Below are 24,343 nucleotides of genomic sequence, written 5' to 3' on the forward strand. Positions count from 1 at the left end.
CACCATGGCAGAAGAACAGACATTATTTCCACCCTACTGGGGCACGCTCCCCTCACCTCCACCTCCAGTTCTGTCAGCTTTACCCTCAGCCACCATCCCGGGCACTGCTCTGCTAGAAGAGAATGCAGCAACAGGAGATGGAGCAGCCAGCCCCGCGCCCTCCCGCTCAAGGTCCAGAACCCACCTCGCCAAGCCTGGGCTCCCATAGTCAGCCCACAAGCACGGAGGCCAATGGGGAAGCCAAGTCAGGGAAGCCCGGTCTCCCTGCTCGCCTGGTATTTAGTCTCAGACTCTTCTCCCCTCCCCAGTCCCGCAACGGTCAACTTGGAAGGGGGCAAACCCTCTCCGGGATGCCCACGCCCCAGGGCACCAAGCAAGCAGGTGCCCTGCTGAGGCCGGGACTGGGCGCTAGCCAGCAGCCCGCAGGACCAGGCGGGGACAGGCGGGGACAGGCGGGCAGTACTCACAGGTAAGCCGTCAGGGGGTCCAGGTCCCCCGGAACGGCGGACAGCCCGAGCTCAGAGCAGTCGGCAGACAGCATGATGCCGTCCTCCTGGCAGTGGCAGGGGGCCGGGCAGGCGGTGGGCCCCGGGCCGGGCTGGGGGGCGCCGCCGGCCCTCCGGGAAGCGCACAGCGCGGCGCAAAGCCATAGCGCCCGGAGCCCCGGCGGGCTGGGCATCTCGGCGGCCGGGCTGCTGGGGCACCTGGCGGCCGGGCGCGCGGACGCACGGGCGCGGTGGCCGCAGCTGCTTCCTCCCGGTCCCGGCGGGCTGCCCCGTCGGTGGGGACCGCCCCGGGGGCTCTATTGGGCGTCGGCGGCGGCGGTGGGAGCGCCGGGACGGTGCAGTCAGAGAGGGGCAGGCATTGTTGAGTGATCTTCGTTATTCAGTTTCACAGGCTGGGCTTGGCAAGGGAGGGAGACCCAGCCGGAGGAGGAGTCAAGGAAACTTTCTACGCTGCGGCTCGCTCCCCTTCCCTCCTTCCTTCGGAGCTGGCAGGAATTTCATCCAGGAAAGAAAAAAAAAAAAAAAAAAGGAAGAAAGCGAAGAAACCCAAGCGAGCAAAGCTCAGCCCGTCAGAGACCTGCATTTGTTTGGAAAGGGTGTCCCAGGGCCTTGGCCGCAGGGCTGGGAACCCTCTTGCCTTTGGGGACAGCCACGGGGTCACATGGGACCCAGAGGAGGTCTCTGAAAGAGGCCTTGGGGCTCCCATTGCCCCTCATGCCTCCACCACGTTTCACACTGCGGGAAACTGAGACCCAAGAGGAGAAATGATTTGTTCAAGGTGACACAGCTGATGGGGCATCCCCAGAGCTGGAACTTGTCCGCCCTCCTTGGCCTGTCTGCTAGGACAGGAGAGAGGGGAGTGAGGGGCTACCCTGGAAGAGGCCAGGCTGCGGAGGGTTCCACTGCAAGCTGGGATGACCCGACAGTGGGCAACCAGGAGCAGTCTCCTCACTGAGAGGCCGCGCCTTGACTCCAAAGAAACGGGTGTGGAGTTACACCCGCTGAGTGCACCCTGGGTGGAAACGCACTCCTGCAGCCTCTGTCAGGTTTACGGCCCGGGGACCACCTTGATCCCTGCTCCCAGGACCTCGGGAGGCTGAGGGACTGCGGGCAGCTCAGCTGGTTGTCAGAGCCCACCTCAAAGTAAGCGGATTGGTGCCACCTGGAGGTCGGGTGCTGCACCTGCAGCTCAGCCACCCTGAGGCTGGAATCCCACCAAGTGGCTGACCTGGGCCGGCCCCAGAGCCCTGGAGAGCAAACGGCATGGTGGTTAAAACTGAGGTCAATCCCTGTTCTCTCCTTAGACCATAGTAAGCTGGCTGTGCTTCCTTCATGCAGCCTCTTGCTCTCTCTGGTCTCTCCCATGCTGAGCCAAGCCCCAGCCCAGAGCTAGAGCAGGCTGTGGGCCCCCCTCCTTCCTTTTTTGCCCTACCTCCCCATGGTCCAGCCAGAAGGTATACTAGAAACCTGGGACCTCAGAGGCATCCAGGATTTCTTCCACCCTGTCCTTCCATATGCCAGGATCCTCTCATCAACACCTCTCCACTCTCCCAATAACCTCCCAGGGCTAGAGGGGCTGCATAGCTGGACCAAGAAATGAGCAGACCCTGACCCTAGGCCTCCAGTTGGTGCCATGGCGCCAAAAGTAGAAGACAAGCCTCCTAGGAAGGCCAGAGGATGGGCCTACATGACCAGAAAGACCCACAGATAGAGCCACCTCTGCCCTATGGAAGAAAGCTACCGCAGGCCAGCCTGCACTTCCTTCACTCAAACATAGCCTCGGCTCCATCTCATTTGCAGCTCCTGCTGCTCCAATGTGAGATCTTCCCAGAGTGGAAAAGCCATGGTTGAGCCCTGTTGCAACCTCAGCAGCAGCTGCTTCAGACAGACTTGGGCAGCTCAGAGCAGAGCCTCCAGCCTGCTTTTACGAGGGTCATTAGGGGGCCCACCCTCAGCTCCTGATAAACATGGCATATGGAGGACACCGACATTTAGTCCTCCTGGGAGGGCACCAGTGCTTTAGTCTCATTCTGGGAAAGCTCCCGGCTGAGCAGCCAGCATGACCTCTGTACCCTTCTTCAACCAGGCCTGAGAAGGACCCTCCACTGACTTCTGACCCGTTGCACCTTAGTAGGAACTCAGGTTGGCCAAAGAGCTCTCCCCTCTTCCCCTTGGGGAGACCCAACTCCACTTCAGGGACTCTTGCTCTGATCTGTCCAGGCTTTCTCTGTGTCCTCCCAGGGCCTTCCACCAGGGGCAGTTAAGGTCCAGCATCAGGCACTGCACCTGGAAACTCCCAGCCTGACCAGGGAGGGAGGCAGGAGCTCATGTGGCCACCAGCAATCACGCACATGGTATGCAGTACAGTCCTAGAGTGTGTGGGAAAGACAGCTGCCTCCCCGCCCTCTTTTCTGGTCTCTGCTGCTCCTCCTGGTTTTTCCTTTCTCCATATGCCCTCCCTGCTTTCTCCTCCATCTCCTCCTATGTGGAGGGGAGGAAGGAGGAGAGAGCGAAGGAGCAGGGAAAACTTGGCACCTCCACCTGAGGGGTGCCTCCAGCGCCTGCCTTCTGAGTAACAGGGTAGCTCTGGCACCTCCATCCTGGTGGGGGCTGAGGGTGGCCCCTGGGGGCTCTGGCAGGTAGAGAAGGCTGGGGATGGCAGGAGAAGGGAAGTGGGAAACAGGATAAACCCTACTGCATACAGCGTGGTGCATACAGGGTGATGGGGCAGAGGACGAACAATTTGGAGCTGTGATTCTGAATCCAGGGCTTAGCACCACAGGAAACTAGACGTGGAGAGACCAAAGTCTGAGGAAATTTAGAAACTGAAGGATTAGCAGGGAGAGGATTGCTTCAGGGGAAAAGCCAACACCATAGGGGCCATAGGTCACCTAGTTCAACCAGACTGCAGGTCCTAGCTTCCATCCCGGCTCCACGTTTGCCCACAAGACCCACACACGGGGCCCAGGTCTGAGGACGGACAGACAGAACACACTGAGCTTCACGCTTGGCCACAGGTCTTTATTCCAAGACCCTTTACCTTCGCAGCACAGGGCCCAGTGGAGGCTGCCCTTCCGGGGAGCCCAGGCCCACGTGGATGTGTCAGGAATGCTGTCCCCATCCCACAGGGCACAAACCTCTCCCGCGCAGTGACCAGTGCCGACTCAGGGGCAGCCCGTCTGCCAGCGCGCTGTTCAGACAGTTGTAGAGGTAGATATACTGCTTCTGGAGATGGACATAGGGTTAGGAGGCTCGCCCCGCCTGCCCCAATCTAACAGAAAAGGGCTCCATCTGGGAGAATGCACAGCGGTCCACAGCGCCACCTGGTGGCTACCCGGGTGGTGCTGTCTAGAGGCCTGGGCAGAAGCTCCCTCATCCCCCCACCCCTTCCCACAGCTGAGCCCCCACGCCCCCACCCCAGCCCCGTCGCCTCTGGTCGCCTCTCACCAGCGTTGGGGTCATAAGGTCACAGGCCTGAGACTGCTGCAGGGCCACGTTAAAGACATCCATGGTGCACTCAGACCCTGCCTGCTGCAGCAGCTGCTCCATGGCCAGGAAGGTGCCCAGCTGGGTCGCACCCTTGCTGCAACTGACCTAGAGCTGGATGAGGTACCTAAAGGGGATGTGGCAGGGATGTGGCAGGGATGTGGCGGGGGTGTCCGGGGATCTGTGAAAACCCAACCTGGGTGCAGGGACTGAGAAGGGACACCAAACACTTGGTCAGCCAGCCAGCCTGGGCCCAGGGAGGGAGGCGGTAAATTCCCACCATATTCCTGAGGACAGGGTAGGGTGTGGAGAAGACAGGGGCATTGTGAGACTGTGTCCTTTTGACCCATAACCCAAGCAGGGCCCAGGGAGATCTGAGGCTATGCCAGAGGGGCAGGGAGGGGCTTCCAGTGTCTACTCCCCCAAGACCGTTGTCCAGCAACACCTGGAGTGGCTGAGCAGTGTGCCCAGCTTCTTGCTGTTGCCCCGAGAGCAGCACTGGCCCACAGCAGCCAGGAAGGGCAGCAGGGTGGTGGCGGGCAGCTCATGCCCAGGCTCCAGGTATGGCAACTGCAGTCTCTGCACCTCCCTTTCCTTCCTGCTCTCCCCCTCGGACAAAGACATGATCGGCATTGGTGCTGGAGAGGGCAGAGGGAGCCCGCACAGGACTCTTCTCCCACACACCACCCCATGCCCTGTGGCCCCAACACCTACATGTGTGACCCTGAAGAGGGTACAAAGCCAGCCCACTGTGCTGCTCTCGGCCACCCAGTGCACCGTCACCATGTCTGTGACTATGGGCTGCATCTCCATTGGCCAGAATTCCTGTGGCTGGGACCAAGTTAGGGCTGCTCAGGCAACTTCCTGAGATCTCTGCCCCTGCCCTGGTTAGACAGCACCACAAACTACCCGCCTCCATCCTCAGCCCTAACTCCTGAGCCTCCCTTCCTCTGTCCTCTGCACTCTCACCTTCTCCATGGCATCGGGTGGGCACAGAGAGACAAGCACATGAGCCCCGTGCTGCCACACCAGCTCCCAGAGCTCCTCTGGCCCTGCGAGGCCAGTCAGCACCATATGATCACAGCCAGAGGGCCCACCCTGCAGAGCACAGCTCATTGGCTTCCAGAGACTGAGGGTGTCCCCTGCCCAGCCCACAACTCTGGGAGCCCCCAGCAGCCCCAGCCCGGGAAGTACAGGTGGTCAGAGAGGGCAGGAAACAGTGGCAAAACCAGCATCATCTCACAGGGAAGAGCCAGGCTTCAGGCATGTCGTCAGGGGGGTTCTCCTACACTGGAGAAAACTGCCCCTGAGAACAGTCATCTGAGGGAAGACAGTGAGGGTGAAGCTGCCAGAGGCCCCCAGCCCACGCTGGCCCCCTGCCCCTCCACAGGGTCCACAGTGAGACTCACAGGAGACGGGGCTGTCCTGCTCATAGCCAGGCAGGGGTGCAGAAGAGCCAGCCTTGTCCTTGATGGCCTGCAGCAAGAGCTGGGAAGGAGATGGGTACCCTGAGGCTGGGAGGTCCCACTGCAGGGCTGGCTCAGCAGGGGAAGGCTGCCCTTGGCTGTCACCCACTTCCTGGCCTGAAGTGTACCTCGTACTCCTTCAAGAAGCCAGCGTTGGCATTGGCTGCCCTCTTGGCACACGCCTGTGCGAAGTTCATCACAGAGATGGGCCAAGACCTGGTGGGGGGGGTTGGAGAGGGAGAAGGCACTCAAGATTCCCCAGCTCCCCGTTCTAGTCTGCTCGGCTCTGCCCATGAACAGGAGCAGGGAGCCTGCCTGTGGGAGGCACAGGGAAGCTGGGACTTACTCAGAGATGTTGAAGGGCTCTTCCAGAATCTTGTTCAGTAGGCAGCTGTGCGGGAAGACGTACTGGCTCTGCCAGGGGGAAGGGCATCAGGCTGCTCAGCGAGGAGCGAGGGGGACCTGCAGGGAGATTTTCCAGGCCCTGACCAGCAAGGCAGGGATCGGGTAGGAGGGGAGAGGGAGCCACTGAGAAACCTTCCCTCCACCGTTCTATGGTGTCAAAGCTGACAGGGTCCTGTCCCACCTCCCCTTTCACAGAATAGGGAGCACAGCCCAGATAGGATGGTGATGTGTTTGAAACCCTCTCCCCAGGGTCTTCTGTGTGCCCCATGAGCTCTCTTTCCTGGTCCCTCCTGTAGCCCTGTGGCCACCCACCTCCCTCCCACTCCTTCAGGGTCCCAGCTGCCCAGCCCAGCCCAGCCTGCGAGGCCCTCACCAGGGTCTGGATCATGAGGGGCCCGTGCATCCAGAATGCATACACAGCATGGAACACGTCTACCATCTGCTCCTCCTCCAGCTGCTGCCGCAGCCTCAACAGGGCCACGAAGGTGCCCGTCTGGCCCATGCCCGCACTGCAGGGACAGCCCCTGAGGAGCTGAATGGGTGAAGGGACAGCCCCTGAGGAGCTGAATGGGTGAAGAGGCTGCCCATGTCCCCAGCTCTCCACACAGTCCGAGAGCCCCCCACATCTCCAGGCCAGGCAGGGGGCTCTCCACCCTATGCACTCACCTGCCCTCCTGCAGTGCACCGGGATGGGTCCCATGCCCTGGATGGCCCTTGCCTGTTCCTGTACCAGCTCCATAAAGGTGAGCAGGGAGCTGGGGGCCTCAAGGATGCTGTGGTCGGGTCAGGTGGTGAATTGCAGTTGCTCCACCCTCCGCTGCTGTTGCTGGACAACCTGAGAAGGGGGTGGGAAGGGGGCAAGGGGGCAAGGGGGCAAGGGGGCAAGGGGGCAAGGGGGCAGAGGAGCCCTGCTGCTGCTCCTTATCTTCCTAACTCCAGGCTCCCATGGCCCAGACCTCACACTTTCTTCCCCAGCTGCCTAAGGGCAGGGATGATGCAGACCAACTGTTCCTTGAGGGTGGCAGCTATGTCTCTCTCATCAGGATGCTTCCTGAGCCCTCGGGTCCTTCTCTAGCCTCTTGGGTAATCTCTGCATATAGAGGGTGCCCAGGCAGAGGAATGATTCGGGTCCCTTGCTTTCCTGCCCCAGGAGTGCACAACCTGGGAAGGCAGATGGGCACAGGGGGCATGGGGTGAGGCAGGAGCCTGGAGCTGGCACGGGGGAGGTCAGGAACCATCATGTCTCTCGTGCTCTTCCTTTACCTCACTGTGCAGCCTCAGATAAGCCCTTAACCTTCTCTGTACCTCCCTACCCCTTCCCTAACACACACTTCCCTGGGTGGTGGCTGAGTACTTGTGGTCCTCCGAAAGAGAGGGCTCCAGGGACCCAGGAAGTGAGGCAACCTTCTCAGGGGTCTCAGCTCTAATGCCTGTCCCACCCCCTCATCCTTGGGGCATGCACGTGCTGCAGCTGGAATTCCCGCTTGGTCCACTCATCCTCAGCCTTCTCGGCTAGGAGGTGGATGGTGATGTGATCATGGGTGACCGGGGTAGAGTCGGTCAGCCAGTAATGCTCACACAGCACCTGGGACCAGAAGGTTGGAGAGGGGAAGGGCGGCCGTGAGCCCAGCCCTATCACTGCAGCCCCCTGCTTTACCCAGTCCCACCCCTCCCTGCCCACCTTTCTGGTCCCTGCCACCCTGCTGGGATTCTGCTCTCTGTAATGACCCAGCTTCAAGGCTCCCTCCTCCAGGAGCTGCTCTCCCTTGCCTGGGCTCCGGCACCCTTGCCCTCAGACCTCTCATGACCCTCAGGATTCTGAGTCAGCCACCAGCTTCCTGTGCCAAACAGAACAGCCCTTATTCCGCGGCCAGCGGCCCTGGGCTCACTGCTCCAGCAAGAGGACAGACTCCGCAGCCTCTCTGCGTGTCCCAGGGCCCTGCATCTGCCAGGCTTATCGAAAGGAAGGATCCATGATGGTACCTTTGACACCAGCCCTGGGCAGTCCCTACCCCTTGGTGCCTTCTCTGCCCAGGGCAAGAAGCCCGTAGAAACTAAGCCAAGCTGGAGCTTACATACCTGGTTCCTCCCACTGCCTCCCCATCCCAGGGACCACCCCATCCTGGGTCTGGGTGGGAGGTGGTTCCACCACCCTCCAGGCCTGATTGGCCTCACTCCAGTCTGCCCCGCCTTCCCTGCGGGAAGATGCCAACGGGGCCATTCCCACAAGGAGAACGTGCGCCACCTGGTGGCCTTTCCAGGAGCCTGTAAGGCGCATCACCCTCTCGTTCTCCATGCCGACGGTCAGCATGATGATGATGCGGACCTGCTACTCCCGCACCAGCCGCCAGAAGTTCTCCAGCGTTTTCTTGAGAGGCCCCTGAGAGGCAATGAATTCCTGTGGGTGGGCGGGTGTAGCCCTGGGGTGTAGGGGGCAGAGGTCAGGAACATGTTAACGGGCGATGTCAAGCACACAGCAGATTTCCAATATTTGACCTCCAGGAGTGAGGATGCTGTGCACACACCTACATGTGTGCAAACACACGAACACGTGTGCACCCAGAATGCAAACCAGGAGGGCTGACTTCAGAGACACCACCCCCATCCCTGTCCCACCCCAAAGGGACAAGAAAAACCCCAATGAAAACAACAAGCTACTGACATGAGTTAAATAGCCCATCTAGGCCACCCTCTTCACCCAGAGTCACCTTCCTAAAACCAAACTGTGTTTCTTCCATGCTCAAAAATCTTCTGTGGCTCCCCATTGCCCACCAAATAGAGTCCAAAGCCCTCAGCCTAACAATCAACCCCTCCTTCATTCAGCCCCAGGCTATCTTTCCCATTACATCTCCCACCACCCAGCACCTCCCCACTCCCTCACCCCTACGCACCCCCCACCACACACACACACACAACACACACACACACACACACACACACACACACACACACACACACACTGCCTGAACGTTACTGCTTGGCTGTTCTCTGGCTGCTCCTTCCAGTCAATAGAATGTCCTTCCCTCTTTCATCACTTATCAAAATGTTACTCATCCTTCAATAAATCAAATGTCCCCTCTGGGAAGCCTTTCTTAATTCCTCAGGTGGATGAAATTTCTCCTTCCTCCATGTGCCCTGAGTACAGTGTTTTTTCCTCTATTACAGCCCTTGTCACAGTGTGTGGTGAATGTCACACACATGCCCACGTGCTCCTTTGAAGGTGGGGAATGTGGCTAACTCAGCTCTGCCTCCTGCAAGCCCAGCACAGAGCCCAGCACACAGTAGGCCCTTGCTAGACACCTGCTGGATTGAGCTCATGAAGCCCAAGCTGGTGATCTCCTAGAGAGCTGTTACAGCTAACAAAGGCCAGTGTGGCCTGCAAACCAGCCCATCTCCCGAGCAGATCCCAGATCCCAGATCCCATGGACAGCCTCACTGGTGGCCCTTACTGGGATGAAGTTGGCGTTGATGTAGTCAGAATGAGGCTCTCCCTCCAGCTGGGTCAGCCTGACCCTGGAGTGGTCGTCTGCAGAGAGTGAAACCTGTGCATTCAGGGCTGGGCACATGAAGCCCCCCGCCCCCACGCCAAGCCCTAGCCCTCTGCCATGCCTCCTCTCCTGCCCCCAGCACTCACAGGGTAGCACATGTGGGTAATGGTTCTTGGTGGTGTTGGCAGCGTACTCAGCCTCCAGTCTGGGCTGCTCCTTGCCCACCTCCTTCAGCTCCTGCAGGGATCAAGGGCAGGCACTGGTTGCTGAAGTAGACCCATCTCACCCCATGCCAGGAGAGGAGCAGTGGGGGCAAGTGTGCAACTGGGAGTTCCCTCCAGACCTTCAGACAGGTCCCAGTCTTCCCTCCTCTGAGCCCAAGGGTGGTAAAGGCCTTACCTCGAATTCCAAAAAGAAAGCCTGGTGTGCGTGAGCACTCTTGGCCTCATAGCTCTGCCTGAAGCTGTGGATAGGGATGGGCCGGTGGGTCCACTTGGTGGGAGGTGGAGAGGGTAGCCCCCCAGCCTTAGGTTTGCAGAGTCCTGTCCTGCCCTGCCCTCCCCTGGGTGACGGGTACAAAGCAGGGACCTCAGTCCTGGCGGCACAACCTGATCACCTGGGGGCCTGTTGGAAACGCAGATCCTGAATTCCACCCTGGGTGTGGAGCAGTGTGCATTTCCAGCAAGCTCCTCCAACGCCCAGCCTGGGCTGCAAAAACCACCAATGTGGAAGAACAGAGAAGGGACAGGGGGCATGTATGCATGTGCACACACATGCGTGAGTCTCACAGTCTCCCTCCCTAGGTCCTGAGGAGGGCTCCTGTGCACAGCCAGTGCTCAGTTAATGTCAGCCCCACAGGAGGCTGACATGAGGGAAAGAGCTATGGCCTGATACCGTCTACGTGGTTGGTCAGGGAGAAGGTGGGAACTGGAGAAGGCATGCGTGATGGTTAATATTGTGTCAACTGGGTTGAGTCACAGTGTCCAGAAAGTTGGTCAAACATTATTCTGGATGTTTCTGTGAAGGTGTTTTTTGTATGAGATTTACATTTAAAGTGGTTCACTGAGTAAACTCTAATGTGGCTGGGCCTCATTTAATCAGTCGAAGGCTTTCATAGAACAAAGACTGACCTTCTCTGAGCAAGAAGGAATCCCATTAGCAGGCTGCCTCCAGACGCTTCCCAGAGCCTTTGGCCTGCTGGTCTACCCCAGATTCCTGGACTCACCAAGCCTCCACAATCACATGAGCCAATTCCTCAACATCTGTCTCTTCCCCCTCTCTCCCTTTCCTCTCCTCTCATCTCCCCCACCTTCCTGTCCTCTCTCTCCCTGCTCTCCTCCCTCCTCTCTCCCTGCTCTCCTCTCTCCTCTCTCCACACACACCCTGTTTGTTCTGTTTCTCTGGAAAGCCCTGACTTATGTATGAGTGCATTTGGAGGAGGAAGAGGCCACATGGGCAGAGACAAGTGGGGAGCGAGAGGTCCAGGCATTGAAAAGGCATTTGGGGAGGTGTGGTGGCTGAGGAAGAATGGGGGTCTGGCAGAGCCTTGCAACCCCCTGACTGGGACACAGTCACAGCAGAATGGGGGCCAGGGGAACTTCAGCAATGCCACCATGGCCCCCACAAGGCAGGGAGGTGAAGGAAAATGCACTCACTGCAGGTTGTAAGCTGTCAGCTCTTGGGAAAATGGATTCTTCCCTGCCCTGCAAAGGGTGAGGGGGCACATGGGAGGCAGCCCCAGGGGCAGGGAGCTGGCCCACTCTGGTCATGAAGTTCTCCCCAGCCCCCAGCCTTCCCTCCCACTCACCTCTGCCCCTTCACCCGCCTCCAGCACAGCAGGCCCAGCACAGCACAGATGGTGAGGACACGGCCCACCACGAGGCCCTCCACTACCGGCAGGGGCACTGATGCGGGGGAGACACCGGCCCGGGGCTCTGTGGAGAGAGGGGAAGAGTGGAACACAGCAGCCTTGTCCCACAAACCCTGCGGGGTCATGCCAAGCTCTGCTAGACCTGGGACCCTCTGGGTGAAGGGTACAGTGACAAACCCCATCTACACTAGTAGTCCCAGATATCAAACTGAGGCCAGAGATGGCTGCCTGGGGGGAACATCTGGATGGGAACGGGGAACACCCAGCAACCCCTCCCTGCCCCCAGCTCCTCAGGATGCCCCAAAGACCCCACTCCCTTCCCTGACACCATCAAAAGAAAAGAAAGAGGGCAGAGGCCTGGTTTCCTGGACTTTCTAGAACTGCACTGTCCTATACGGTAGCTACCGAACATTTGAAATGTGGCAATCCCAACTTATGATTTGCTGTTAAGTGTAAAATACACACCAGATTTCAAAGACATAGTAAGAAAGAAAAGAATGTAAAATATCTCATTAGAAGTGTTTTTGGCCAGCTGCAGTGTCTCACACCTGTAATGCCAACACTTTGAGAGGCCAAGGCAGGTGAATCACTTGAAGTCAGGAATTCAAGACCAGCCTGGCCAACACGGTGAAACCCTGTCTCTACTAAAAATACAAAAATTAGCCTGTAATTCCAGCTACTCAGGAGGATCACTTGAACCTGGGAGGCAGAGGTTGCAGTGAGCCGAGATCATGCCACTGCATTCCAGCCTGGGCAACAGAGAAAGACTCTGTCTCAAAAAATAAAAATAAAAACATTAAAAAAAAGTGTTTTTAATGGGTCACCTGTTGGTATTTTAGATATTTTGGTTTAAATAAAATGTCACTAAAATTAATTTCACCTGTTTCTTTTGACCTTTTTAAGGTAGTTTTAAAAAGACATTTTAAATTACTTATGTGGCTTGCCTTACATTTCTATTGGTCAGAGCTGTTCTAGAGCCCGGATGGCCTGGGAGCATCCGGGTATAGAGGGGCAGCGTGAGTGTGGACAGCAGCAGACCACCGCAATGCCTCAGACTCTCCTGCCTGCACTCTCAGCTCGCCCAGGCCAAGTCTGGTGCCAAGAGCACCTTCGTCGCTGGCTCTGGGTCTCCCCACTCTGCTCGGCAGGACTTGTTATCCCAGTAGTCTAAGCTCAGTCCCTCCTGCTACTGGTTGGTGATGAGCCACACAAGAGGGTTCCCAGCTCTCCTCCCCATCTCCAGGGCCCAGCTGGAGCCCTTGCCCTGTGCCCACCCTACCTGAGAAGGCTGAGAAGGAGTTAATGGTCTCAGGAGGGCTGTATCTGGTAAAGGCTGCAACGCTGAACCTGGGCAGAGAAACAGGACCTTCTGTTGGGGAAGGGCAGGCAAATAAGGTGAAGCCCCTCCCAGCAATCTGGGTCCCGAGCAATAGACACTCAGATAGCAAGTGCTCCCCGGCAGGGGTGTCCAGGGGAGAGAAGAGGCAGTCATGGGTTCTTAGTTTCCATTTCTGGTTGGGCCAGTAAAGCCCCTTCCTCATCCCTCTTGTCTGCTTATTACTAGAGACAGAAACTAAAAACCATGGCCGCAGGCTGCTAAAAGCCTAAAACAAAACAGAACAGAAGCATAACAAAATAAGGCAGGCTAGACAAGCTTGGCAGAGGTTACGTATCATGCTATCTGCCATCTTACAGCAAACCCCATCTTCCTTGTCTGAGTAAGAGGAAGCTCTAGAAATAGGTACCTGAGCCTGGCACAGTGGCTCACCCCTGTAATCCCAGCACTTTGGGAAGCCGAGGCAGGCAGATCACCTGAGGTCAGGAGTTGGAGACCAGCCTGGCCAACATGGTGAAACCCTGTCTCTATTAAAAATACAAAAATTAGCTGGGCATGTTGACCTGTGTCTGTGGTCTCAGCTAGTCGGGAGGCTGAGGCAGGAGAATCGCTTGAACCTGAGAGGCAGAGGTTGCAGTGAGCCAAGATCAGACACTGTGCTCCAGCCTGGGTGACAGAATAAGACTGCCTCAAAAAAAAAAAAAAAAAAAAAGGAAAGGAAAGGAAAATAAAAAGAGAAAAAGCAAAAAATAAGTACCTGGATATCCTGGGAACTGCCCTGGTAAGCTGAAACAACACACTCCACTTTCCTTTTTGAAAAAAGAATCGTGTAACAGATGGGTGGTCAGGTTTTTGCCTTGTCTGCCAGGAAGCTCAGTCAAAATGACTTAATGGACCATCACATGCATTCTGTTTATAAGTCAGTCCAGATCTCTTGTTTCTTTACGAACCACAAATGAAACTTGTAAGTTTCATCACTCCCTTCAGCCTTAGCGCTCGCCTATACTGGGAACCTAGCTTGAGCTGCCCGTTGCATATCTCTTTGGTGTGGCCACAGTCCTCTGTACCCACAGGCACTGTCCAGGATCTCGGCACAGCCCAGGGATCCGGGTAGAAGGGGTTGGGGAGCGGGATGGCCAGGTAGGAGTCATGTCCTCTGTAGTAGTGGTCATGCCACATGTGGTTGATGGCTTCCCAGGAAGGCTGAGGGACTGAGAGAGGAGTGGGGAACGGGAAGAGCAGGGTGGGCAGTGGGGCCAAGGCCTCTCTTCCTGCCACAGAGGGGCTACCCTCTCTCTCTATCGTGTACCCACCATTCATATTAGCACTCTCCTCCAGAACGTTCTGGTCCCCCTTTCTGCTCCAAGACTGACACCAGCCTCACATATTTCATCTTACCAGTCTCAGTCTCCATCTTACCCCCCACCATCACCTACTCCATGCCACGGCTAGGGTCTCCCCATCCCCTCCTGGGCCCAGGACTCATGTGACATGTTGGTGGTGGCAATGATGCCGTACCACCGGATCTACCCATCATCCTTGCCAAACATACCCCGCGGGATCATCACTCCCATTTCTGTCCCAGGCTCCAGCTCAGGGGCCGGGGCTAACGCTGGGGGATGCCAGGCTGGGGATGGAGAGGAGAGTGAGGACCTGACTGGGTGCCTAGCAACCCATCTTCAAGGGCAGGGACCATGCCTTCATAGCCCCAGTGCCTCTCAGTGCCTGGGGCTAAAGAACCAAGGCTGGGTGCAGTGGCTCACGCCTGTAATCCCAACACTTTGGGCTAATGGATATAATTAAATAAGGACTAGAAGGTTCCTGGGCTAGGGTACCAGGACACAAGGCTCAAAACTATGGTATCAAACTAGCGAGATCAGGGCCAGAGGAAAGGGCTGGGCCCTGGGGAACAGAGAAAAACCCAGGCAGCCAGGACTAGAGGAATGACATCCCCAGGAAGACACGGAACTGAGGGGGCCTCAGAGGCAGCAGAAGCTGCCTACCCTCGACAGAAGTGGAACATGCCAGAGTGACCGCCCGACTCCACAGACCGTTCCTGCCCAGCACGGCGAGGCTGAGGCGGTAGGAAGTGACAGGCACCAGGTTGGGCAACAGGACTGCATTTTTGGAGGTGTTGGCCTGGAACACAAGGTGAGCATTCCCTCCTGCCACCAGCTGCTCTGCCACCACCAGACAGGTGCCCACATCCCTGGCGGGCACCGTCCAGTTCAGAGCCAGGAAGGTGGCCTCAGGCTGGCACTGCACATCCTCCACAGGGCCAGGCTCTGTGGGAATCAAAAGGCTCTGCATTGGGTGGGGGTCAGTGCACCCCCATGAGCAGGGCTTCTGGGTGAAGGGCTCTCGAAATCCGCAGGCATAGAGGGACTGGGCATTTATGCCCATGGAAAGGGATATCAGCCAGGCGGAAAAACATCTCCTTTGGACATGACTGCCCACCTGGAGAAGCGTAAGGGGCATAACCCCCAGCAGAGTGGGTGCAGCATCCATCTGGAGAGAGCAGTGGCTCAGAGTCGAGCGGGCAGTGCTGCCGACCTGAACTGGACCTGCATCTCAGGGCAACTTCGTCCTCCCCGCCGCTGACGTCAGCATACCAACAAGCAGTACCACGCGCTGAGTGGACACCTGCAGCGGCCCTGCCTGGCACAGCACTGACAGGGAGAGGTTGCATCCAGGTGTGAGGCCCCTCAGGATGAGGTGGGCTTGGCCTGGCACTAGGGGGTGCTCCCAGGGGAGGTGCCCCGCCTCTGAGAGTTGGGTGTAGCACATCCCCTGCCCCAAGGTGCTGCTGGCCCAGGCCGGGTTGACCACAGCGGTGCTTGCATGCATGGACACCAACTCACTGGGTGTGTGCAGGGCTACAGAGGGAGGGAAGGAGGGAGGAAGAACAATCAGCCAGGCCGCCAGCCCCAGTCCTCAGAGCCCCATGCTTGATGCCAGGGCCTGCTGACCCCTGCAGGGCCCTGGGGTGTGGAGATGGAAAATGGGCTAAAGGGGGCACCACTGAGGGAAGACCCGGGGCTCTCTGAGGCAGCTTTGCTCACCTCTCCTGCATCACTGCCTTCCCCATGCCTCACGGGTCCAGCCAGAGGTGTTGGCTGTTGCAGTGTGGTGGGGCCCAGCCTGCGTGCAACTTCCACCTCGTACTTCATGCCTGGAGTCAGACTCGAAAAGCTTGTGCTGGCCACCTTGGCTCCGACGGCGCTGGTGCCTGCCTGGGTGCCTGCCTGGTACAGGGTCACTGGGTAGCTGTCTCGGCCCCTGGGGGCATGGACCCAGGATGCCCAGAGCTGGGTGGGACCTTCACTCGTCACATTTACCAGAGGAGGGGCAAGCGGGCCTGCGAGGAGAGCAGATATGGAGAGTGTGGAGAAAAGGGAGAAACGATCTGCACTAAATCTCTGGCTCCCCCCTCTCCAAAAGAACCCCAATTTCTCCCTGCATCCTTGGCCCTATCAAGAAACACCCAGGAGCTAGAGACACCATTTCAGGGCGTCCTGTGAGCCCAGGATTCCACTGGAAAGCAGGGCCTGCCACTGACCCCAGGCAGCAGAGTCCAGGTTAAGCCTGAGTTGAACAGATGAACTAATCACTTACTCTCACCACATCCCACCCCTCTCAAGGCAGAGCTAGGCTGGGCAGCATGAGTGTTAAACCGTGTCCCTTCTCCCAGCCCCTGCACAAAGGAGCTTTTAAAGACTCTTATGGCTGGGTGCGGTGGCTCATGCCTGTAATCCCAGCACTTTGGGAGGCCGAGGTGGGTGGATCACTTGAGGTCAGGAGTTCGAGACCAGCCTGGCCAACATGGCGAAACCCCAACTCTACTAAAAATACAAAAATGAGCCGCACATGGTGGCAGGTGCCTGTAATTCTAGCTACTCCAGAGGCTGAGGCAGGAAAATGACTTGAACCTGGGAGGTACAGGTTGCAGTGAGTCAAGATCACGCCACTGCACTCCAGCCTGGGAGACAGAGGGAGACTCTGTCTCAAAAAAAAAAAAAAAAAAAAAAAAAGGCCCTTATGTGGATGGACAGGCAGGTATCTCGGGGCCCAGGCAGCACCCCTCCACCCTCAGAGCTTGAACTCACTTGAACTCAGGAGCCACATGACCCTGGCCCAAAAGTCAACACTTCTTTATAAATGGGGACACTGAGGCTCAAAGAGGGCCAAGGTTTACTCTAGGGGCTGAGCCCCAGCTAGAACCCAGGTCTCCTGACTTCCAGGGTGACCTCCTTCCAGCTCCCTCCCAGCCTGTACTCCAGGCAAGATCCAGACAACAGTGACAGGGGCAGGAGGAGGCTGGGAGGGGAGGCCCAGGGCAGGGGTAGAAGGAGCCACCACATTGGAAAGGGATGCGCTCAGGGTGGGGAGGCCCATCTATCCCTCAGCTCCACCAAGGGCTCCGCAGGCAGAAAGAGCAGGAAGACTCAGGCCTCATGAGAGGGGCTTCCCAACCCAACTCTACAGGCCCCCAGGGCTTCCGGGTAGGAGAAAACCTCACTGCGTGTCCTGCACTTGAGTAAAGGCAAGGAGCATGGAGCTGATCACACTGCCTGCTTGAATCCCAACTCCCCACTGTGCTGAGGAACCTGGCGCAAGTTATTTTCTGTCTCTCTGCCTCAGTCTCCTCATCTGTGAAACAGAGAAAACCATAGTAACTACGTCCTAGGCTTGGTGTTATGAGACTTAATGAGAGCACACAGGTAGAAGACCTGGCTGAGTGCCTAGTAAACGCTAGCTATTGCTGTTATGATTTTTTTTCTTTGAGAGGGGTCTCACTCTGTCACCCAGGCTGGAGTGCAATGGTGCAATCTCAGCTCTGCAACCTCTACCTCAAGCTAATTTTTGTATTTTTAGTAGAGATGGGGTTTCACCATGTTGGCCAGGCTGGTCTCAAACTCCTGATCTCAAGTGATCCACCCGCCTCTACCTTCCAAAGTGCTGGGATTACAGGCGTGAGCCACTGCGCCCAGCCTTGCTATTGTTATGATTAACCACTTGTGGCCCACTACCACCCACCTCCCTACTGCCAGCCATGAGAGAGCATGAGGAATATCATGCCCAGTGCCGCCGTACAAGTGAGCAAACGCCTTCTAAGAAGGATCTGCCCACCTTCTAGAAGGCCTAAAGGGCCAGGGCCCTGGGGGAGTCCCAGTGAGGGGAGTGGGGTTACCTAGTGCCTAAGGACCGAGGGAACAACCCTAAGCTGGTACATGCCCCACCGTCAGCCCAGCTGCCTGCCTGAAGACCACAGAGGCCAAGGGGACATGCAGCCCCCTGGGAATCCAAGGAGCAGGGTAGGGGAGGGCCATCAGAAGGAACTCATGTGTCCAGCCTGTGGCGTTGGTGCTGCTGCTCTGATCCAGCCCCTGCAGGGTGGTCAGCTGCACCAGGAACTCAGTGCCCGGTGACAGCTAGGCCCAGGAGAAGTTCTGGACCTCTGCGGCCAGAGTCTCCACCCTTTCCAGAGTCAGAGGCCTCAGGCTATAAAGCTGTACCTGGAAGCCATCCCTCCCTACTGGTGGGGGACTCCAGGAAGCCTTCAGGGCAGGAGGCTGGGTGGCAAGGTTCAGGCTCAAGGTGGCAGGAGGAGCAGGGACTGGGGGAAGGACAAGGAAGAAACAGATGTGGAGTCACCTGAATTCCCTGCCTCTCCTCCCCATGAGCTACACCCATCTCCTCAGTCCCCAGGCAAGCTCCCAGCCCTCCCCACCTAAAACCCCTGCTTCCACAGGGCTCAAAGGCCACCCTCCTTTCCTTCCCAGGAAACCCTCTTAAACAGATGCTTGCCCAGACACCTGCTGCCCCACTTCCTCCCTGACTGTCCGCCCCTTGAGGGCATGGCGCCAACCCTGTCACACCTCTTAGGGCCCCGGTCTCCAGCTCACCTGCTGACGTTCAGTTCCCGTCCAGTCTGTCTCTGGCCAGAGGACCTTGGTGCACACTTAGCCTCCTGCTAAGGTCCTCTCCACCCATCCTCCCCAGCCCCAGCAGATGACCCTGGGCAGGACCCCACCCTGCCCCCCACCAACCTGCTCTCACTCAGCTCACTCTTCTCCGGGAAACCTCCTCTGACTTTTTAAGCAGGTGTCCCTTCTGAGAGTCCTAAAAGATTAGACTGAACCACATAAAATTCCTGAGATTCAGCCGTTTTAACCAATAGGAATGGAGTTTCATATGGTTCAAGCTAATACATTATGCACATTCCAATTAGTGCATTAACAGGTATTATGATATATAAAATCATATATATATATATATATACATATATATATATATATATACACACACACACACACACACACATATGCCATCTGTTTACTTGTCTTCCTGAGGCACTGAGGACTATTCATCATTTTTGGCCTCAGCAACTGGTTTCATGCCAAGAAAATGGGAGTCATTCATTAAATAATTGTGGGATGGATGGATGGACAATGGATAGATGGTGGGTATATAGCTAACCAGATGGAAGGAGGTAGAAATTGCTTGCAAATAGATTCATGAAAGGCCTCATCTTGTACTCATGGCCTTCTGAGTCAAGAATATGGCACACAAGGCCGGGCACGATGGCTCACGCCTGTAATCCCAGCACTTTGGGATGCTGAAGCGGGCAGATCATGAGGTCAGGAATTTGAGACCAGCTTGGCCAACATGGTGAAACCCCGTCTCTACTAAAAATACAAAAATTAGCCATGTGTGGTAGCAGGCACCTGTAACCCCAGCTACTCGGGAGGCTGAGGCAGGAGAATTGCTTGAACCTTGGAGGCGGAGGTTGCAATGAGCCGAGATCACGCCACTGCACTCCAGCCTGGGTGATAGAGCAACTCCGTCTTGGAAAAAAAAAATATATATATATATATACGGCACACAGTCCAGCCACAGTGGCTCATGCCTGTAATCCCAGCACTTTGGGAGGCCTAGGTGAACAGACTGTTTGTGGTCAGAAGTTCAAGATCAGCCTAGCCAACATGGTGAAACCCCATCTCTACTAAAAAAATAAAATAAAAATACAAAAATTAGCCAGGCAAGGTGGCAGGTGCCTGTAATTCCAGCTACTCGGGAGGCTGAGGCAGGAGAATCACTTGAACCCAGGGGTTAAAGGTTGCAGCGTGCCAAGATCCCACCACTGCACTCCAGCCTGGGTGACACAGTGAGATTCCATCTCAAAAATATATATATAAATATAATTATATATATTATATATATATAAACATATATTATATATATATATACATATATATATGGCACACAGAAGTGCAGAGTAGAGGATGCCAGTCCCCCAGCCCACCACCTGGGGCTGGCCTCTCACAGGCTGCAGCCAGGAACTCACAAGTACAGGGGTGGATCTTCTGGATGCTGGAGCCAAGGTTCTCCGCCCAGGCCCACACTGACATGGCATAGGAGGAGCCGGGCACCAGACTCCTCAGAGTCAGGCTGGAATTGTCCGGGCCCAAGTCAACAAGACTGCCCGGTGACCTCTGGTTGCCCTCCTGGTGCCAAGCGACCCTGTAAGCCTTCCCGCTGTCCTGGTGCTGGGGCCTAGACAATGGCCAGGTCAGAGGGGCCGCCCCTGCTGATAACCTCCAGGGACTGTGGAGCCAGGGGACCTGAAGAGAAGGGCAGTTTGGTGAGGGGTCCAAAGACTGCCTGCAGCCCTTTGGTGCCCGCTGCCCAGCTCTTCTGAGTCTCTCCCCTGCTCTGACCTCCCTCCCCTGGCAATGCCTTCCAGCTGCAGGGCCAGGAAACACAGTGGCTGGCACTCAATTTTGTGGCCCATGAGGCTCTGGGTGATGATTCCCAGAGATGAGGCAATGTCCACACAGTAGTGGGCCCCAAGCACTGGCCCATAGAAGGTGATGTAGGTGGCACCAGGTGGCACAGAGATGTTTCCAAGGAGGCCCGGGTTTCCCTCTGTGTAGAGCAGGGCCCGTCTCCCAGGCTCCTTGGAGGCCTCCAGCCCATCCAGCTGCCACTTGGCACCACTGCCTTGTCTGGACTTGGCTGCGGAATCTGGAGGCGAGACAGGCCCCGGAGAGTGAGGCCCCACCTGCCTCTAGATGCAGATGTCCCTGGGCAGGATCCTGCCCTGCTCCCCACCAGCGGGGACTCACCGTCCAGCCAGGCACTGGCCTGGGCCCAGGCGTCATATGGCCCCGCTAGGACCTTCAGCTCCAGAGCACAGAGCACAGTGCCCAGTGGGCAGGGGCCCTGGGAATGTGACATTGTGGGCCTCAGGGCCTAGAGTGATATTCTTCTCCACTGGCCCACTTAACTTCAGCAGGAAGCCATCCTGCACACCTGGCCCTACCTTCCAGCTTGCCCAGAGCTTGGCGGGCAGGGGAGTCAAACCAGGTCGAGGGGGGGCAGAGGGATCTGTGGAGAAAATAAAGAAATATGTGCAGGAAGACCTAAACAGCGGAGGGGAGAAATCCCACTGGTTCTGTGCCAGCTTCGTTCTCTATGCACTGGGCCACGCCTTGTCCCAGTGTTAGCGGCCACCACTTGCCACATTCTGGATGAACACCGGCATCTGGCTGCTACCATCTGGCCACGGACAATAACAGAAATAAACACATCAAGTGATTAAATGTGCACCTACCAGCGTGGTTCTGAATATCACATGTGGAAACTAACACAGAAAGAGGGTAAACACTTGTCCGGAGATGCATAGCCACTGGGTGGCAGAAACAAAACTCAGAACACGGCAGTCTGGTTTGTCTGCCCTCAACCACTGCACAATGGGGCTTCTCTAAGTAAAAAGTCAGTGAAGCCACGGCAAAGCCAACATGGGCTCTGCAGGCATCCAACCCAGGTTCAGGTCAGCTCACCCATGCACAGGCTATGCAGGAAAGGTTGGGTTTCCTCTCTCTGAACCTCAGCTCCCTCTGCCATAAAATGGGGATAATATGACTTACATAGGGCTGTTCTGAGGATTCAATGAAACAATACACAGAAGGTGCTTAGCACAGGCCGGGTGCAGTGGTGCACGCCTGTAATCCCAGCACTTTGGGAGGCCGAGGTGGGCAGATCACGAGGTCAAGAGATCGAGACCATCCTGGACAACATGGTGAAACCCCGTCTCTACTAAAAATACAAAAATTAGCTGGGTGTGGTGGTGCGTGCCTGTAATCCCAGCTACTCGGGAGGCTGAGGCAGGAGAATCGCTTGAACCCAGGAGGTGGAGGTTGCAGTGAGCCGAAATCGCGCCACTGCACTCCAGCCTGGCAACAGAGTGAGACTTTGTCTCAAAAAACAGAAACGAAAACAAAACAAAACAAAAACAGAGTCCAGCTTAGCACAGAGTCCAGCACACAGAAGGGTTCAATTGATAACTACTGTCACCACCATCATCCCCTCAGATAGGTACCCACCACCAGCCAACTGGAGGCACACTCCCTCTGAGCCTCCAAAGACACCCCCTCCTCTGCCAGTTGTATCCTGGCTACTTGACCCACGGAGAAGAGATGGGAAGTCTCAGCTGTGTCTCTTTTACCCCCAGGCACTCACAGGTCCACTCTGTGGCATTGGGCCCCACTGCCCGATGGGGCCTGGCAGCAGCACTGAGCGTCAGCTCATAGGGGGGGCCCTGAGACAGGTGAAGGGAGATGTGATGGGAGACTCCCCGTCTGAATACTGCAGTCAGATTGGTGCCACCTAGGAGGTCTGTGAGCACCAAGTGGAGCCAGGCAGCCCCCTTGGAGCCGTTCCAGGAGGCTTGCAAGGCACTGGTGCCCAGGGTATGCAGTACCAGGTGATCTGGAGACACAGGGGCTGGAGGAAGGACGGAGAGAAAATGTCAGGCTCAAGAAAGGCCCCTGGAGCAGGATGCTGGCAGGGACCCTGGCACTAGGGAGCACAGAAGCCCAGGCGCATTGGAACATGGCTGGCTATGAGGCTCTGGACTTTCCACCATTCCCACCACTCCCAGATTGGCTGCCACCCGGGGCCTTGCCCAAGTGCCTACCTTACCTGTCCACTGATGGAGGCTGGTTTTTGCTTGGAGGTTGCCAGCCCAGGTGTTAACTTCCAAAATATACTCAATACCTGGCAAGAGGTTGCCAAAATTGTAGGACAGGGTGCCCAGGGGCATGGAGATATTATGTGCCAATGTCTGGGATTCTAGGTGGTAGAGGAGAAGGCAGTAGCCATCCTGCTCCCCGGGGGCATCACCCCATGAGGCCTCCAGGCTGGATGGGCTCCCGGAATGTGGAGCTGCAGTCCATGGACAGTTGACGGGGCTGCATCAGCGGAAGACAGAGACACCAAGGTCAGTGCCACAGAGGCATCACCCCTCTGCCTGTAGTGCTCCTAAATAGGTCACTGTACTAGACACGATCTACAGAGAAGTTGTGCTCCCTGCCAGCACTCCAGGGCAGCCACCTCCTGCCCCAGCCCCAGGCAACAAACCCCTCAACCACTGCAGCCCCTTCAGACTGCAGGCCTCATACAGTGCGAGCAGTGAGGGTGATGGTGACATTCTGCCCACAGGGTCGCGGGGCCGTCACTTCCAGCTGGTAGCGACCCCCTGACACCAGATCTTGGAACTTAAAGCTGGATGCATTGGTGTGGGCCTGGAGCTGCTGCCCTTCAGGAGAGCTGAGGGGGCTCAGACGTGTGAGGCGGAGGGCATGGGTGAATCCGCCTGGCTCCTGGGCTGCCCAGCTCAGAAAGAGGCTAGTAGGTCTCCCCTGGCTGGTGATGTTCACGTTCAGGGGTGGGCCTGGGGAAAAGGAGGTGCTTTCAGAACCCACTAACAGCCTTTCTGCCTTAAAGAAGAATGGAAGGCCAAAAAAAGGAAAAAGCCAGGGTAGAGCCAGGGTCTGGTGTGGAAACATTGGCCCCACACCCCCGAATCTTCACCCCCAGAACTCCCTCCCCCGCTGAAGACACCTACCTGCACTCTCCCTGCCTGGACTCCCTTCCAGGGAGGGGCATGCTTCCTCCTGCAGGAAGAAAGGAGGCAGAGAGTTGGGGAAATGGACAGAGGCCTCTGGGAAGGCTACTGGTGGAAGGTGGAAGGGGATTGTGACTCTCAGGCTGCAGACAAGCCCACCTCTTCCTGATGCTGTAGCAGGACGAGCCGCAGACAAAACTCCTCAGACACCAGATTAAAGAAGAGGCCGGGCGCGGTGGCTCACGCCTGTAATCCCAGCACTTTGGGTGGTGGGGCAGGGCCAGGATCCAAGAGAAGGCTCTGTTGTCGTGTCTGACAGCCCCACACATGGCCAAGGGGCATCTCCCGGAAGCATACCCACGGCGCATCTGTTCTCCAGGCAGGCTGGAGCAATCTGTTCTCGCTCGCTGCGCCACGTGCTGGCCCTGGTGGAAAGGGAGTGGCCTCTCCTCGCCTAATGCAGACCAGCTGTGGGGCCCCGAGGAGAGTTGGGAGACCTGGATGTGCCCTGGAGAGCGGGGACCCCACCCACTGGCCTGCCCCCGCCATGCCCACCTTACCTCTGCCAGAAAACCCCGGAACCAGAGCAGGGCAGCTAACAGGATTGGGAGCCTCATCCTGATAGCTGCAGAGTAAAGTTGGGAGGTAGCAAGGGGAGGAGCCAGTCCCCTGGCCCACCTTGCCTTGCTGGCTGGCAGGCGAGGAGGGCGGGCATGGGTGGGAAGGGCAGAGTTTCAAGCACAAGCAGGCAGCAGGCAGCAAAAGCAAGGGGCTGCCTCTTAGCCCCAGAGCCTGATCCCCCCTCTCTCCAGCCTTGGCAAGGCTCTTGAAGGGAGAGAGGCGGAGACTGGCTCCAGGCCCAGAAGGTGGAAGG

At 57.1% G+C, this 24,343-nt stretch overlaps 2 protein-coding genes across 2 annotated transcripts in view; both read right to left on the bottom strand.

Annotated features, from left to right (window-relative positions):
* Positions 1-874, bottom strand: part of LGR6 (leucine rich repeat containing G protein-coupled receptor 6) — a 127,537-nt gene extending 126,663 nt beyond the window's left edge. Inside the window, exon 1 of the mRNA XM_019035873.4 lies at positions 468-874. Coding sequence (XP_018891418.3) covers positions 468-679 — 212 coding nt within the window. The 5' untranslated portion in view covers positions 680-874. The remainder of the gene's footprint in view (positions 1-467) is intronic.
* A 2,664-nt stretch (positions 875-3,538) lies between these two features.
* Positions 3,539-24,086, bottom strand: LOC101153053 (receptor-type tyrosine-protein phosphatase V-like). Its single transcript, XM_063709597.1, is given in 38 exon segments — positions 3,539-3,731; positions 3,954-4,089; positions 4,438-4,601; positions 4,707-4,823; positions 4,962-5,090; positions 5,236-5,312; positions 5,402-5,480; positions 5,587-5,674; positions 5,805-5,872; positions 6,237-6,372; positions 6,526-6,698; positions 7,326-7,448; positions 8,145-8,273; positions 8,275-8,283; positions 9,313-9,389; positions 9,498-9,588; positions 9,751-9,843; positions 11,003-11,054; positions 11,159-11,285; positions 12,501-12,568; positions 13,558-13,768; positions 14,044-14,184; positions 14,561-14,842; positions 15,170-15,433; positions 15,653-15,706; positions 15,709-15,918; positions 17,905-18,174; positions 19,906-20,086; positions 20,088-20,185; positions 20,343-20,585; positions 20,687-20,756; positions 20,758-20,948; positions 22,083-22,346; positions 22,545-22,781; positions 22,784-22,813; positions 23,017-23,295; positions 23,470-23,518; positions 24,030-24,086. Coding segments are annotated over 38 exon segments (5,190 nt in total). The 3' UTR covers positions 3,539-3,608.
* Between the last annotated feature and the right edge of the window lie 257 nt (positions 24,087-24,343).

Source organism: Gorilla gorilla, chromosome 1 (assembly GCF_029281585.2).
Source record: "Gorilla gorilla gorilla isolate KB3781 chromosome 1, NHGRI_mGorGor1-v2.1_pri, whole genome shotgun sequence".
Classification (NCBI taxonomy): domain Eukaryota; kingdom Metazoa; phylum Chordata; class Mammalia; order Primates; family Hominidae; genus Gorilla; species Gorilla gorilla.